The sequence below is a fragment of the Hydra viridissima genome, unplaced genomic scaffold (genome assembly GCF_058129835.1).
Source record: "Hydra viridissima isolate aposymbiotic clone 2 unplaced genomic scaffold, HvirCarnegie_v1 scaffold_9, whole genome shotgun sequence".
In the NCBI taxonomy this organism is placed as follows: domain Eukaryota; kingdom Metazoa; phylum Cnidaria; class Hydrozoa; order Anthoathecata; family Hydridae; genus Hydra; species Hydra viridissima.
In genome coordinates, this window is record NW_028324308.1 from 11,847,060 (window position 1) to 11,862,536 (window position 15,477).

General features: G+C 31.3%; 3 protein-coding genes across 3 annotated transcripts; all 3 read right to left on the reverse strand.

Moving 5' to 3' along the window:
* Positions 1-2,915: 2,915 nt before the first annotated feature.
* LOC149884059 (uncharacterized) lies at positions 2,916-3,863 on the reverse strand. Its single transcript, XM_090099247.1, has 2 exons — positions 3,557-3,863; positions 2,916-3,375 (listed from the first exon to the last, which is right to left on the reverse strand). Exons 1-2 carry the CDS (start codon positions 3,840-3,842, stop codon positions 3,116-3,118), a joined length of 546 nt encoding a protein of 181 aa, XP_089955373.1. The 5' UTR covers positions 3,843-3,863; the 3' UTR covers positions 2,916-3,115.
* A 2,600-nt stretch (positions 3,864-6,463) lies between these two features.
* LOC149884060 (uncharacterized) lies at positions 6,464-10,285 on the reverse strand. Its single transcript, XM_090098681.1, has 4 exons — positions 10,242-10,285; positions 8,983-9,194; positions 8,554-8,708; positions 6,464-6,598 (listed from the first exon to the last, which is right to left on the reverse strand). The coding sequence occupies exons 1-4, from the start codon at positions 10,283-10,285 to the stop codon at positions 6,587-6,589; spliced, it is 423 nt and encodes a 140-aa protein (XP_089954807.1). The 3' UTR covers positions 6,464-6,586.
* A 1,527-nt stretch (positions 10,286-11,812) lies between these two features.
* Positions 11,813-14,245, reverse strand: LOC149884061 (uncharacterized). Its single transcript, XM_090099129.1, has 2 exons — positions 13,789-14,245; positions 11,813-13,599 (listed from the first exon to the last, which is right to left on the reverse strand). The coding sequence occupies exons 1-2, from the start codon at positions 14,130-14,132 to the stop codon at positions 11,961-11,963; spliced, it is 1,983 nt and encodes a 660-aa protein (XP_089955255.1). The 5' UTR covers positions 14,133-14,245; the 3' UTR covers positions 11,813-11,960.
* Between the last annotated feature and the right edge of the window lie 1,232 nt (positions 14,246-15,477).

Here is a 15,477-nt window from a genome sequence, read left to right on the forward strand (position 1 = left end):
TGCTCTTATTAACCAATTATACCTATATACCTATTTAGAGGCAATCAATAGATTATGGTGCGCCCGCTATACCATTTTTTTTTCTTTAGTAAAAACCTATTTCTACATAAAATGTTGTAACAAATTTCTTCACAAATGACAATGTTGGCACATACTAGGGGAAAGGTGCCTATGATGGCATACTGGTCATATTTCCAAAAATATTGGTTTTGGTGTATAAGTGATTAGACCAACACGTGTATATTAGTAATTAATTACTTCTGGTGAAAATTAGTCCTTCTGTCGTAAATAATGCTTTTGTAATCAACAACCATAAATTTTCGCATGTGGTGTTGTAGTTTTAATGCCCTTATATATTTAGGATTACGATTTTATAATATATCATACAGAAGTGAAATTTTCATGCATTTCATCTGCAGGATTTGTACATTTATTAGAATACTTATTTTAATGCTACGTGTAGAATAAGGTAGACATGGCTTGTTTTAATAAATATGTTGACTCTTTCCTATGATGGCATACCGAGGAGTTGCCATCATAGGAAAGTCTGCAAAATGAGTTGAAAAAAATGCCTGAAATAAATTTTAATGCGCATAAAAAAGTAATCAGGCTAAGAAAAAAGATGAAATACAAGAGTTTGAGAAACCAATTTAAAAATGAGATCTCCCCCATCAGAAGCTTCCATATGCATTAGATCTTCTGTTTCAACGAAAGGATAAGATCTAGTATACAAAGTTGTGTCCAGTGCCTTTAGCAACCCCTAAAATTGAATTGAAAAGGGCATGAAAACGTGGAAAAACTGGATCTCTGAATACCACACCGGATATCAAAGAATTAAAAGATATGGCAAAAGAAAAAGATAACAAAGAAAAGGAAAAATTTGTTAGAAAAACAAAAAGAAAGACGACTGTTGAAGAAAAATACTGCAGTGAGGAGATTAAAGGAAGTAATAAAATAATGGATTTCGAATCTGATACAGTATTTTTGTATTGTTATGAACTTTATTTGCTGTCTTGCTCTAAAGAACCATGGATTTGTTGTCAAAAATGCAGATCTTGGTGTCATTGTTTATGTGCAGGCATAAATAATAATTGAAAAAAACTTATATGTCAACTATGCTTATAGACCAAATATTTATCTTTGATTTTCTTTTTTTGATAAGTTGTGTTTCCATTAATAAAAAACAAAAAATTCTTGTTTGTCTATTTTCTTTAAAGTGTGCCATTATAGGAGCAGTTAGTTGCCTATGATGAAATACTTGTTTTTTTTTTTTAATGGTATAAACTTATAAAAAAGCAAAATAGTAAAAATTCTGAGGTTCATTATTATTCTGCATGCTAGAGGGAATTCACCCATGTCAAAAGTTATTTTTTAAGTTTTCAGGTAATGACTCAGAGAAACTTTAAAGTTAAGTATGCCATCATAGGCACCTTTCCCCTATATGGTTTCAAGTAATTTAAATATTTTTAGCAAAGCATCAGCTGGCGAAAGTAAATTTGCGAAAATAAAAAAATAATATCGATCCATAGATATCGTATGTATTTATGATTCGAATCAGTAAATACACTTGATTCATTGCCATTATTGTCAGTAGTATGGCCTACCTAAATACAATGACAAGGAGTTAGCTTGCAATTCAGATAAGTTAATGATAAAACGTTTGCCAACATGTTTCTACTGACAAATATGTCAATGAAGAATTTCAAATTGATTGCTCATCTATTTTCCAGCAGCATGCGTAAGAGCATGGTAGTTAGCAGAATGTCACCCAATTTATCATCTATTCTTAATTGTATCAATTATCAGTGACCAGAATGCAATATATATGATTGCAGCAACAGCACAAAACCTTAATAATAATATTGCAATATGAAGGCTTCAGTAATGGGTTGGAAGATTTTTTAACAGCAAACTCTTTGACACAATTGTGTGTATAAATTTTGTATGTGTATAAAAATATAAATTTTGTATGTGTATGTAACGCGTGTGCGTTTGTACAAACGCACACGCGCATGTATATGAACTCAAAAAACATATAAAAGATAAATCGAGCATAAATGTATTCAGTATAAAAATTTATTTCATTTTTATCATTTATTTTATTTTCATTTACTTTATTTTGAATATAATTCGTATAATTTATTTAAAAAGACCAAAAGACTTGGCGTAAAATGAAAAATACCCCATTATCCCCAACGTTTCCTTCCCCAATTGTGGCATGTTGCTAAAAACAGTTCCACATCTAGGAAAAGTTCACAAATTTAAAAGTTCAAACATTTTAATACCCTGTTTTATATTAGTTGAATTCAATATAAGCTTCGACATGTCATATAAAATATTAAATTACTATGTCATGTAATTTAACACTGTAAAGTTACATCAAAGTTCATTTAAAACTATATTTACTAAGTTAAGATTACTTTGGCAAAAACTTTAAATTAATGAAACTGATGGCGGTATCTTGTCACATGATAATTTAAAACTTATCACTAATTAATTGTTTGCATACTAAAACAAAATTTACTTCCAAAAAACGATTTTGCCCTAGTTCCCCATTTTGTAATAGTTTCCCCTATATATATTAGGGATCGCCGGTTACAGTATTCGGTATACTTTACCGTATACTTGGTATACTAAAAGCTAGTATACAGATTAGTAAGGGTCTGCGTCTCGTTATTTTTTTAAATCGAGACGAGACGAGACGATCCTAAAAGCTTTGTCCCGATTAGCGATGAATATCGAGACAATTTTCAATTTTCACTCGAAATCCGGGACGATACCGAGACGAGACGAGATGTCCCGGACAAAATAAGAGCTTCACAATTTCCCGGAATTTACATCTTTTTAACGGGACATAACGAGACATAACGAGACATACTAGTTAATCCTTAATGTGAAATTTAGTATTCTGCTGGGGCGCTCGGCCATTACAATTGTTTTGGTTACTTTATCGTAGTTAAACTATTTACCGAGACTTAACAAGACAAATAAAAATTGAAATGAAAATTTGCATGTGTTTCATTTTTTTTATTTGTGATTGTTGTACTGTAATGCAATTAACTAAATTTTATTGGCAATAAATAAAAGTTTTTAATTACAAACTTTGTCAAACAATTCATTTACTTGTGTCACTAGTTGAAGGTGCATCAGTTGGAGCTTTGGATGGTCCAGCAAAAGGAGCTGGAGCAGAACTCCTTGAACTGGTGATTAGTGGTGTAATACCTGGTACATGAGATGTTGTAGCAGTAGAGATTCTAGAGGAGGCCGTACTTGCTCGTGACATCGGCTGACTTGGCAGTCTTGGATTAAGCTGAATCTCAACCACATCATCTGATTCAACAACATTGGCTTGATCACTCTCTTGAGACAACAAATCTGGAAGGAAATTTACAAAATTTTTTTAAACTGAGTAAAATTTCAGTTTGAAAAGAATTTAAAAGTTTAAAGTTAAAACAAAAAACATAGAAGCAATAAATGGAAGTGGCAAAATTTAAGATTTTACTAAAGGCAAAGATAAAGTTAAGATCTCTCTTTAGAATTTTTGTGAATGCCCTACCAGGATTTTTGTCATCTTCTGAGGTCAGTTTCCAGGACTTGATTTGAACAAAGTCATAGTTCTGTTGGATATAGAGCAACTTTTCAACATTTTCCGGCTGAAGCTTGGTCCTTTTGTGTGTGACTATGTTTCCTCCTGCAGAGAAGGCCCTCTCGGAAGTGGCCGAAGATGCTGGAATTGCCAGGTAACGCCGTGCCGCTTCAGCCAAAAGAGGTAAAGTCATTTCATGTTTTTTCCAAAACCCAAGAACATTATCCTGGGCCTCTTTCATTGGCCAGGGATGCATATTCTTGTAGACATCCCATTCCTTGGCAATGTCGGACTTGTCCGAAATTGCTGTGAGTTGAGAATGAAATTCAATTACGTCTTGAGCCGACGAATCTGTTTCCTCCTCCAAGTTTGCAGTGGCTGTTGGTTGATCCATGATTTTGTTGAGCCATTTATGATGATTGGTGTGGTTTTCAAAAAATTTGGAACCTATACTTTGGAACAAGTACTTGTAGGTTTTATCATAGGTTCCAAATTTTTTGGATGCCACACCCTTGTAGTAAGGATTAAGGAGATGACCAACACCAAGAAACATGGTATGAGCGCCAGCATTGGGAAACCTTTTATCAAGCTTGGCTGAAAAAGTTCTTAAAAAAGATTTCCTTGTGTCTGACAAATCATCTTAGACCAATTCAACCCTGTTGATGTGGTGCTGCAAATTGTGGAGACCACCAACAACGATGTGTAGAGTTGGCTTTTTATCTGCACTAAGTCTCTCAGATGTCTTTCCCAACAGTTTGAGAGTAGGCAACAGTTCCTCAAAGATTTTAAACTCCAATTCAGAGGGCACAAGAGATGCAACATCTGCTGGGTCAATGCCTGGCCTTGCTATTATTGCCAAAAGAGGTTCTTTCATGTCAAAGACACTCTGCACACACATGTATGTAGAATTCCAGCGAGTGTTGTTGGCAGTGATGAATTTTTTGTTGACCAACTCTGTAACATTTTCCTTTGAATCGGTTTCCATGGCAAGACGAATGTCCCTGTTCATAGCTGCAATTTCGGCCTTGATTCTTTCATTCGCCAAATGACTCTTGTGCGTCTTTTCTGCTAGCCTTTGAGCACAAGTGATTGCATGATCTACTGTTGTGGTGGCATCGACAGTGTCCTTGATGGCCAAATTCAAGGTATGGTCCACACAAAGCAAAGACTCATCAATAAAGGTGCACTTTGGAATTGCAACTTTGACATTGGCAGCATTGTCATGAGTTACGACCTAAAAAAGTAACAAAAAAAGTAACAAAAAATTATAGCAAACTGAAATGTCTAGTATTGTCACAGTATGGTAATTTGTGTCTAATACAAGCACTAAAATAACTTTTCTTTGCACTGATTATAAACGTGCATAATGGTGAGATCAGGCATATCACTTTAACTGTTGAACACAATTAACCTTACTCATGTAAAAAAGTACATTTTGTAATTTAACTTACTTGTCGATCTTTTTGGCAATGTTGTCTGCTGTGTGCCTCTCCCTGAACGGACTGACAGAAACGACAAACTTGTTCAGGGTCCACTCCTTGTCAATATAACGAACAGACAATGATTGGTATGGATCAAAGTTCCTTGAAGTCAAAATGTCCGTGCTCAGAGCCATTCCCGGACTTTCCAGTAGATCAGTTTCCAAAACTTTATCCACAGCCGTTTTGACATTGTCATACAACAAAGGCAGCTTGTACCTAGAATAAGTTGTGGCAGCCTTGATTTTCAGCTTTGGATCTAAGTAGTGCATAAACTCCTTGAAAGGTCTTGCCTCATCAAAGCTGAATAGAAGATTCATCCTTGCCAGAAGTTTCATAATATCCAAGTCACCTCGAAGTTGCTTTGGATCTCTGGATTTGTACTTCAAACACTGACTCAGTCTTGCCTTGCTTGACTTGCGCTTTATAAGACAATATGGGATGGAATGTCGTCTTTTCTTAATGGAGCGGTTGAGAACTTAAGGAGATTTTTCGCCTGGAAAAAATCTTAAAATAGTTTAGAATTGCTAAGCCTCGTTACGCTTTTCCCGGTTCATTTCGAGAAAACGATTCCGAGACGCAGACCCTTACAGATTTGTATACCTATTTACTTTTATTTGTGAATTTTTTTGGACTACTTTACAGTATACTTTACGGTATACTACACGGTAAACTATACAATAAATTTTTAGTATACTGTGCAGTAGCGATCCCTAATATATATATATATATATATATATATATATATATATATATATATATATATATATATATATATATATATATATATATTATAAGGGTGATCCTAGCTTTATAAGTTTTAAAAAACATAACAGGAAATAGTCTTCCCGAGAAAAAAAAACCGGCTAATCCTGTTAAGTACTCAATAAGTTTCCTACTAAAACTTAGTAAGTTCCTGACGAGTACTTACTAGGAACTTAGTAGGATTAGCAAGTTTTAGTAGGAAACTTAGTAGGATTAGCAAGTTTTAGTAGGAAACTTAGTAGAATTAGCAAGTTTTAGTATACTAAAACTTGCTAATCCTACTAAGTTTCCTACTAAAACTTGCTAATCCTAACATGAAATCAACTAATAAAACTATTAACTTAACTATTAACTAAAACTATAGTTTTAGTTAATAGATTAGTTGATAGTTTTTTTAGTTGATTTCATATTTTATTTAGGTTTTATTGAATTATTTGAGTAAAGATTTCATATTTATATTAGCAGGGTTATTTTTCAAAAAATATGTGTTTAAGTAAAAATGTAAAAATAATTATTTTTCAAATTTTACTTAAACAGATAATTCTTGAAAAAATAACCCTACAAATCTAATTTAACTAGTCGCCTAAGCAACGAGGACGCTTATTTAATAAACAACAATAAAAATAACAAATAATAAAGTGCTAGGTTGTTTAACTTGAACATTTAGAAAAATACAATAAATAGCAATGGTCAGTTCTTTTGGTAATTTCGCAGGTACCAGTGGAATAATTGCACCCATAAGATTTGTCTTGATCTTTTATAACTGTTTCTATAACGAAATTTAAAAAAATATTAATGTAATTCAACAACTTAATAACATATATTTTCCAGTAAAAACGCATTTTTAACTCACCATAATTTTAGAATGATAAAAAGGTTTTATAACCATTTCTCCATAGCTATAAAAATTAAAGATATAAGTACACACACACACACACACACACACACACACACACACACACACACACACACACACACACACACACACACACACACACACACAAACACACACACACACACACCTATCCAAAAATGGTCCCAACCTCAATTTTGAGTACCCAAAAAACAATTTTTAAATAGTCAAAAAAAACTTGGCCAAAGCAATGAAAGATTTTAGGAGATACTTCATTACAAGAAAAAAAGCACAACAAGGTTATACATATTTGATTAAAATAAAAAAAACTTGATTCTAGCATTAACTTTGAAATTATTTTATGAATTACCAATTAATTTTGAATTTACAATTCTAAAGCAATTTTTACAATATGAAAAAAAGTTTTTATTATATCCAATATTTGTTCAATAATTTTAAACAAAAACAACAAAGCAAACCTGTGGATTTAACAACTAAAATATAAAGAGATTATTTATGTGTTTTAAATTCAGAATAATTAGAAAAAATTCCTCTAACTATGTGTTTTCTTCCCCATATTTTATACAAACTTGGACAAAAAAAAGGACTCTTTTTGCAGACAAAGTACACACAAATGTGAAGTCTAACAACCATAGAACCCCATATCCACTAGTCACATGATGTTGTTACTAAATTAGTTATTTGATGTAACTTTGAATCTTTAAAAAGCATAAAAACCACAAAAAGCTGCTATATTTTGGCCATTTTTTCAAAGGCGAGATTCCTACTTTAAGAGCTATATCTTTGCACAGATAAAAGATATCTTGCTTCTATTTTTTTGCCTGAAAGATAAATGCCAAGGCTTCATTCTATTAAATTTTGAAACTTCCATAGTCGATAATAAGGTTAGAATAAAAACGTAAAGCATCCATTGTCTCTTTTTAAAGAGGCTTTTAGTGCCATACCCTATACTTTAGGTCTCTGTACACAAACCACTAGTGTTAAAGAGCTGATTTTTTGTCAGGTTATAGCCAACACATATATGTGAAGAGTTTTTGATATATTTTAAAAACTCCATAACCCAAAAGTGAAAAAAAAAAAAAATAGATTTACGACAAGGCTCCAAGTGCGATGAGTAGCGCAAAATGCTATAAACTTTAAATGTGTTTTTCTCCTTTGGCTATAGAGATTAGATTTTAATTTTTACAACTGGTGATATCTGAGACCTTGCAGATTAATGCCCCATCGGTTGTTTTTTGGGTACTCAAAATTGAGGTTGGGACCATTTTTGGATAGGTGTGCTGACTTTTTTTTTTAAAAAAAAAAGTTTAAAACACATAATCTCTATTGCATTTAGGCCTTAGAATCACTATTTCTTGTTTTTTAATTTCTATTTGTAGTTTGACCAGAATATTGGAAAAAAAATCAGCTTTCTATAATTCGAAAATCTCTCTAATTCGAACATTATTTTTTCCTCATGAAGTTCGAATTAGAGAGATTGTACTGTATTTCAAAAAAAAAAATACATTTTATATTTCAAATTAGTATTATATATCAAAAAACAATATCACTGAGAAATAAAGTAATAAATTAAAATGTTCAAAAAAAAAAACTAGCTCTAATGTTGTTTGAAAATAATTGTCCTCAAATAGAATAATTCTGTTGTGTTTTTTTTGAATACTTATAACTGTGACAATTTTTTTTGGTAAATTTCCATTTTAATTTCATGTTCTTTTTGTTTGTATTGTTGCATTTGTTGGAGTGAGTTTATTTTTATGTTAGCTATTTCTATTTGTTTATGCATTAGTTCTTTATCAAGATCATGAATTTCATTATATTGCTTTTTTTCATTTTTTTTTAGAGAGAGATACCTTTTTTAATGTTGAGTATTGTTTTTTTTCATGCGTTAATGAACCAGATGGTATCAATGGTTCACTAAAAGTTTTCTTTTCTGTTTCTATGAGAGGCCCAATAATATCAGAAGCTCTGTCTCCATATATGATCTCCATTGACTCGATCGGAATACCTATAAATATAAATGATATATATGTGTGTATATATATGTGTGTGTGTATATATATATATATATATATATATATATATATATATATATATATATATATATATATATATATATATATATATATATATATATATATATATATATATAAACTAAATATAATTATATATAGTTTTAGCATTGAGAAAACCAAGTTTGTTTAAAATAATTAGTTTTGTCAGTATTTGTAAAAAACCTTAATTTTCATTAAAATATAAAAAAAAAAGATAAATAAAATTACATTGCAGTGTAGCATCATCCCCAAAAGGTGCCAAAATAGGATCAAATGACTTTGGTGGTAATATCTGCAGAACGCTTACAATTTTCTGTGGCGGAACAGGAATTTGACTTGGACCTCCGCCAGTTTTGTTTAGCTCTTTTCTTTCACTAAAATCCAAAGAATCGGTAAGAAAAATCCAAAGAACCGGTAAGAAAAACCCGTTAACTCGGACTCTGAAGGGGTATATATTTTTTGTCTGACTTAGCGAATGTCCGAATTAACCAAAGCTCTCGTTAAGTCGGACTTTTTGAAAATGTCCGACTTATTGAGATTTCGAGACTTATCGAATGTTCCTCGATATATAAATATTACGTACATATATATTAAACAATATAATCTTATATGGAATATATATTTTTGTATATATAATATATACTATAAACGAAAAAAGTCCAAAATTGATGTTTGTTTCAGTGACTCGCACAATTATTTTTCAAACAGCTTAGAAGCATTCAATGCTATTTGAAACGACGCAAAAGAAATTAATTTTCGAACGTTCTAAGTTTTGAACTTTAATTGATATTTTTAAATTTTTAATGTAATAGTTATTAACAAATAGAATTTAATCGAAGCTTAACTTAATTGAAAGCTCTCCGTGGAAAGTGTTTAGGTACGTTTAATTATATTTGACGCAAAAGTATTTTATTTTGGAGCGTTTAGAGTTTGGAATTTTGATTGAAACATTGGAAGTTTTGTTATTATACTTACTTATATGCAAATTCAAAATAAAAGTCCTAGTTAAGCGAAGTTTTTTGCCTAAGGGACCCCAAAAAACAGTACGAGATAGCGAATGGTCCGACTTAACCAGGGTACGACTTAAGCGGATGATTTTACTGTAAGGTGATAGAGAATGTTCAAGGGGAATTGAAATTCCGTCCGAGTTAATAAAAGTCTTCTCCAGGGTCCGAGTTAACGGGATTCAACTGTAACTTAAAAGCAATATCGACAAGAAAATATTTATTAAAAGTCAAGACTTGAAAATTTCAAGTTCGTGCTTGAGTAAGACAGAGAGAAGTCCTGCACTGTATAAACTTTACTGGTAACCATACAGTTTGGGCCAGAAAATCATTGTCCTATAATTCATATTTTAATAACGTTTTTCAGTATAAGTAACGTTTATTAAATGTGCACAAGACTTTTAGATGTCTAAAACATGTCTTATGTTTACTGGGTGTTTGCCTATAAAAATAATCTTTACATTTTTTTTTTATTTTACTTACAAACCAACAATTGTTTTGCTTTTTGCTTTGAGTTCATCCAGCATTTCTTTAGTTCTTTTTGATCTCTTTTAGCTCCGATGGCTGTTGAATAATTGCGTTATTTCTTCCCACAAAAGTTTGGCTGTTGAATAATTGCGTTATTTCTTCCCACACAAGTTTGGCTGTTGAATAATTGCGTTATTTCTTCCCACAAAAGTTTTTTTTTTAAGGGAGACATTATCCGTCTTCTTTTCTTCGATGTCTTTGTAGTCTTTAATTATATTGATCAGAAGTGATTTTTCTTGCTGACTGAAAACTCGTCTTTTAGAGTTCATTTTACAAATATATAAAAAGTAAGCAAAAAGTCGATAGTGGATATGCATTTTGAAATTTTTATTCTTTTATATGATGAGCAATTCCGATCATAAATATTTGCGACGAAACTTTCATTTTACTAAAAAGAAACAGAATAGGCAGCAAACAAAAAACTGCCTATAATAAAACATTTATTTGTTATATTTTCCTTTTTACAGCTTTAAAATTGTAAAAGTGTTATGATTAACCAAACTATTACCTGTAGTGAAAATATTATTTATATTGTCATATAATTTATATATTGATTGTATGTTATACAAATTTCATTATGCGCATTTGTTTCAGCAAAAGGTTTTTTCCGTTAAAAAATGCATTACCGCTATTGATTGCTAAGTGCATTTTCTGATAAACGCTCTGAATTCAACGCCTTGATTATTTTTCAAGTTCGACTTACTCAATCACAAACTTGAAATTTTCAAGTCTTGTTTACGCATTCGCCATAAGTCAAATTTTCAAATCTGACTTGACAAAGTCGGACTTGAGATTTCAAGTCGAACTTGACTTAAGTTGGTTCTTAAAATCCACCCTAAGTTGAAAACATTGGTTTTGAGTTGTCTGAGATACTGTAATTACACTACGCGCGAAAGCATTTACAAAGAGTGAACATTACGCCGCACTATGAATCCAAATCTCAAAAATGTGACCAAAAGTCGTTTTTTAAAAGTATTCCAATATATAAATATTTTTTATAATTTAGAAAGAATATTTATCCAATAGCTGAAAAAAATATTTTGCAGAATTTTTAATACGTCCTTTATATGTTTTGGGAGTGATTTATTGCGCTTAAAAAATAAAATAAAAATTTCCAAAATAATTCACGAATTTTTGTATTTTTTTAAATAAGACAATTTTTATATTATTATACAACATTTGTAAACTTTTTTAAAATTTCATTTTCATATATTATTGTTAATATGGTTTTAATCAAAAAAGAAGTAATAACTCGATTTTTTAGCTTTAGATTTTGGGTTTTTGAAGAAAGGAGTAAAATTTTTAAAATATGTATTTCCCCGGTTACAAAAAGTGATAAAGCTTAAAATGTCCACTTTTCACTCCTCCTAAATTTCTATCACATTATTATGAACGTATTGGGTATAAAACAAATAATTTTTTAGCTGCTCGAATTTGCTCCATTTTGGTTTTATGTCAATTGTTTCAAAAAAAGACATTAGAAAAAGCCCGGGGGGGGGGAGGGGTGAGAACAGCAAATGCAAGACTTCATTTCAGCATTTTTATAACTTGAGATCTTTTAAAGTTTATATATATACCTTAAAAGATCTCAAATATATATACACACATACACACATGTATAAACCAATATTTGCAACATTTAGTAATATAGTAAAAATTATTTTTAAAAAATATTTATTGTTCATCAAGCAAAAGGTTTAAAACTTCAGAATCTAAGTTAACAGCACTAATAGATTTAGTTTTTTTGAAGATGAATGATGATACTATTGGATCACTACGTAACAGCAGATAATGATATTGGTTTTCCATTGCATTTTTTCTAGAAATTTTACATGTATGGTTTAGTCTTGCATTTCGAATGTATTTGTTTTGTGCTTCCTGTGCCTCTTCTGAGTAAATACCTATTGGGAGTTCAAAGCAATCAGAAATTTGATAACCATGCTCTAATAGCTTGTGCACTGTAGGTGGCATTATGTACCAGTTATATTTTTTAATTATTATTTCAGAAGTAGCTAAACAATATTTTTTGAAGGCCCCCAAATCAAGGTGGTATCCACTGCACACAGCCTTCATTATATTTCTCAATCTAACAATTATTTTAACATCAACTCCTGTAATGTCTGCAAAAGTATCTGCATTGTCAAATGCTCTTCTGGCTGTGTTACCTGTGTTTGAGGAACCATAGCCATGCTTTGGCATATCGACAACAAGGCTGAGCTCGCTTCTAAACCTATTCTGAATTTCATTTTTTTGCTCAATAACAGAAAGCTTATGTTCTTTTGATCTAGCCTGATACTTTTTAATTTTCATTTTATATCCTAAGTGTAGCACATACTCAAAAAGTCTAATCCAACAATGTAAAGTAGATAGTCCCATAGTAAGAGATTTTTTATTTGGAGTAAACATTCTGATTTTTACTAGATTGTTCATCTCACTCGGTTTTGCAAAACAAATATTGCACGATTGTGATGAATTCGAAAACATGATAGCATTTACTAACTTGCCATCCAACATAGTCAAGTCAACAACAATTTTAATTTTTATGGAACAGTGCTTTTTACTACTGAGAAGATCTAGATCTAAAATATAGTCTTGCAGATTTTCAATTTGTTTTCTAAGATTTATTTCTTCTGCTGCAATGAGTTCATTTGTTTCCTTTAGGTATTGTAGTTCAAGAGGTCTACAAAAATGAGGGCTGGATGGTTTAGGATTATTCCAGATGTTTGAACCCCCAATTTTTAATTTCAAAGGAACTATTGCAGTTTGAAATACTGACTGTTCATTCTGCACTCCAGTAGTAAGATCAGTATCATCAAACCTTTGATTATAAATACTTTGTGAAGATGCACCATCCATGCCACATTTCAAATTGAATACTCCATGTGTAACTGTTTCATCTAAATTTTGAAGCTGCTCAGAATTTAGTTTCAAAATTCGAAGCAAGGTATGGTTAACCATGTTCTGCAAACTACACTTCGCAGACGTTTCTGTAATATGCAAACCCTCTGGATAACAATCTGCTTTTGATTTTAGGATTGCTTTTAATGGGGGATAAATGTCAGCATTTTGCATCAGAGATGAGTTTCGAATAATCTGGTATTGTAAATCACTCAAATCACATTGAATTTTAAGTGATAAAGCTTGATCAGCAGACATCATAATTGGATGATAATTATCAGATTGGTAAGTTTGGCCTAGTAGATCTTTAGAAAACATTTTAACATTTTTTCCCAAATCAGATTTTCCAGGACTTGATTTTGCACGTACAACAGCAGCTTCTGCTAATTCTTCAGTTGTATGAGTTTTAGCCAAACTAAAATAAAAATAAACAACATCATTATTTGATAAACTATTTCCATTATGATAATTTCAAAAATTGATACTATGGAAAACTGCCTTAACCACACAAGTGTGGAACTGTGGGTGTATATTTTTATTAAAAATTATGTATTTAATCAGTGACTTTTAAAAACAAAAATAGCAATTCTAAACTAGAAACTACCTTGAAACTTTCCTCCTTTTTGTTCTTAATGAACACTCTATCCATTCTTTTTCTGGTCGTCCAGTTTTTAAAGTTGAATCAAGTTTAGTATTTTGATTCTCAAACAACTCACCCTCTAACCAGGCCACTTCTTGTTTAACTAATCTTTTAAAATTACGATTATGCTTTGCATATTTAACCCGAAATTTATAAATAAAAAGTCTAATTTTTTCTGAGAGTTCTGCATCAGACAGTTCTTCATTGGTTAGCAATTTATTTTTTGCTTCAGTTTCTAAAACGGCTTGCAAATTCGCATGATTAACACCAACTTCTTGAATTACGCTTATAAGTTCTAATCTTTTCATATTTAATCAACAACAAAGAAAAAACACCTGTATAATCTTCTAGATGCACTCTTTGCAATTAATATTTTATGAAAACAAAGCTATAAATTTTCTTTACAGAAAACGACTCTATATTGAGTTTAACCCTTTGAGCGCTCGATAAAATTTAAACGCCGTTCAGAAAAATTCAACTAAAAAAAAACGGCAAAAAACATAACAAAAAACAAACAAGAAAACAACTATTTTTGAACTTTATTTTTTTTGTAGGTTTAAAAGATTAAAAGCAGTTTAATGATTTTAATGCACAGCTTTTATGTGATAATTAGAAAAACAGGCTGGACACAGTCCAACACCACATAACTGACACTGCCAACTTGTGCGCACTCGAGTTTGGTGCCCAGCTACACATTTTATTTTTTTTCCTGCACTAACTTTCACAAGATTGTGACCATATAATGGATTGTTATTTGCAGTATGTTGAGGAAGTGGGTATGAGACAATTGTACTTCTAGCCATTTCAATCTCTCTTGATGTTCGTCTTTTAGAAATTACTTTCACTGGAAAATAATCTTTACAACTTTCAACATCCATACAACTTTCTTCACTGTCGCTCATTTTTAATGCCAAATATATAAAGACAATATACCAAAAGATAGAAAAAAATGTGCTCTATTCAATGCTACCATTTTTAATGAACGAACAGCGGTATTTTGCTGTAAAAAGTCATAGTTTCAAGGACCACTTTTAAAGCCACGATCGTGGCTCTTCGCGCTCTGACGGTATAGCCACGATCGTGGCTCGTCGCGCTCTAAGGGTTAAATACAGTTTACATCTGTTTAAAGTAAAAAGATTGCACAAAGTTCACTTTCTGTTAAAAAAAAATCGGAAAAAAGTTTTGGCCACTTTTTCGCAATTTAGACTCATTGTGCGCCGTTTCCTTAAAATCCTATGATATTCTTTGTAAGCATGGGAATTTCGGCCTTCGAAATCGACGAAATTAAACGAAATTCGTGTTTCAATTTCGGATCGAAATTGAGAACGAAATTTCGATTTTTTGGATTGTTTAATTTCGCGAAAAAATTTCGTATAATTTCGGGTCATTAAAAGTAACGAAATTGACACGAAATTAAACAAGTTTTAATTTGGAAATTCGTGAATTTGTAATGTTTAAAAATTTCGTCTTTCGAAATTCAATATAAATTTCGATACGAAATTGAAACACGAATTTCGTTTAATTTCGTCGATTTCGAAGGCCGAAATTCCCATGCTTAATTCTTTGAGCGGTATTTTTATTGGCATATTTAAGTTGATTTGTAAAGCGTAAATAGACATTTCTCTAATTCGATTGCGCAACTAATTTCTCCGC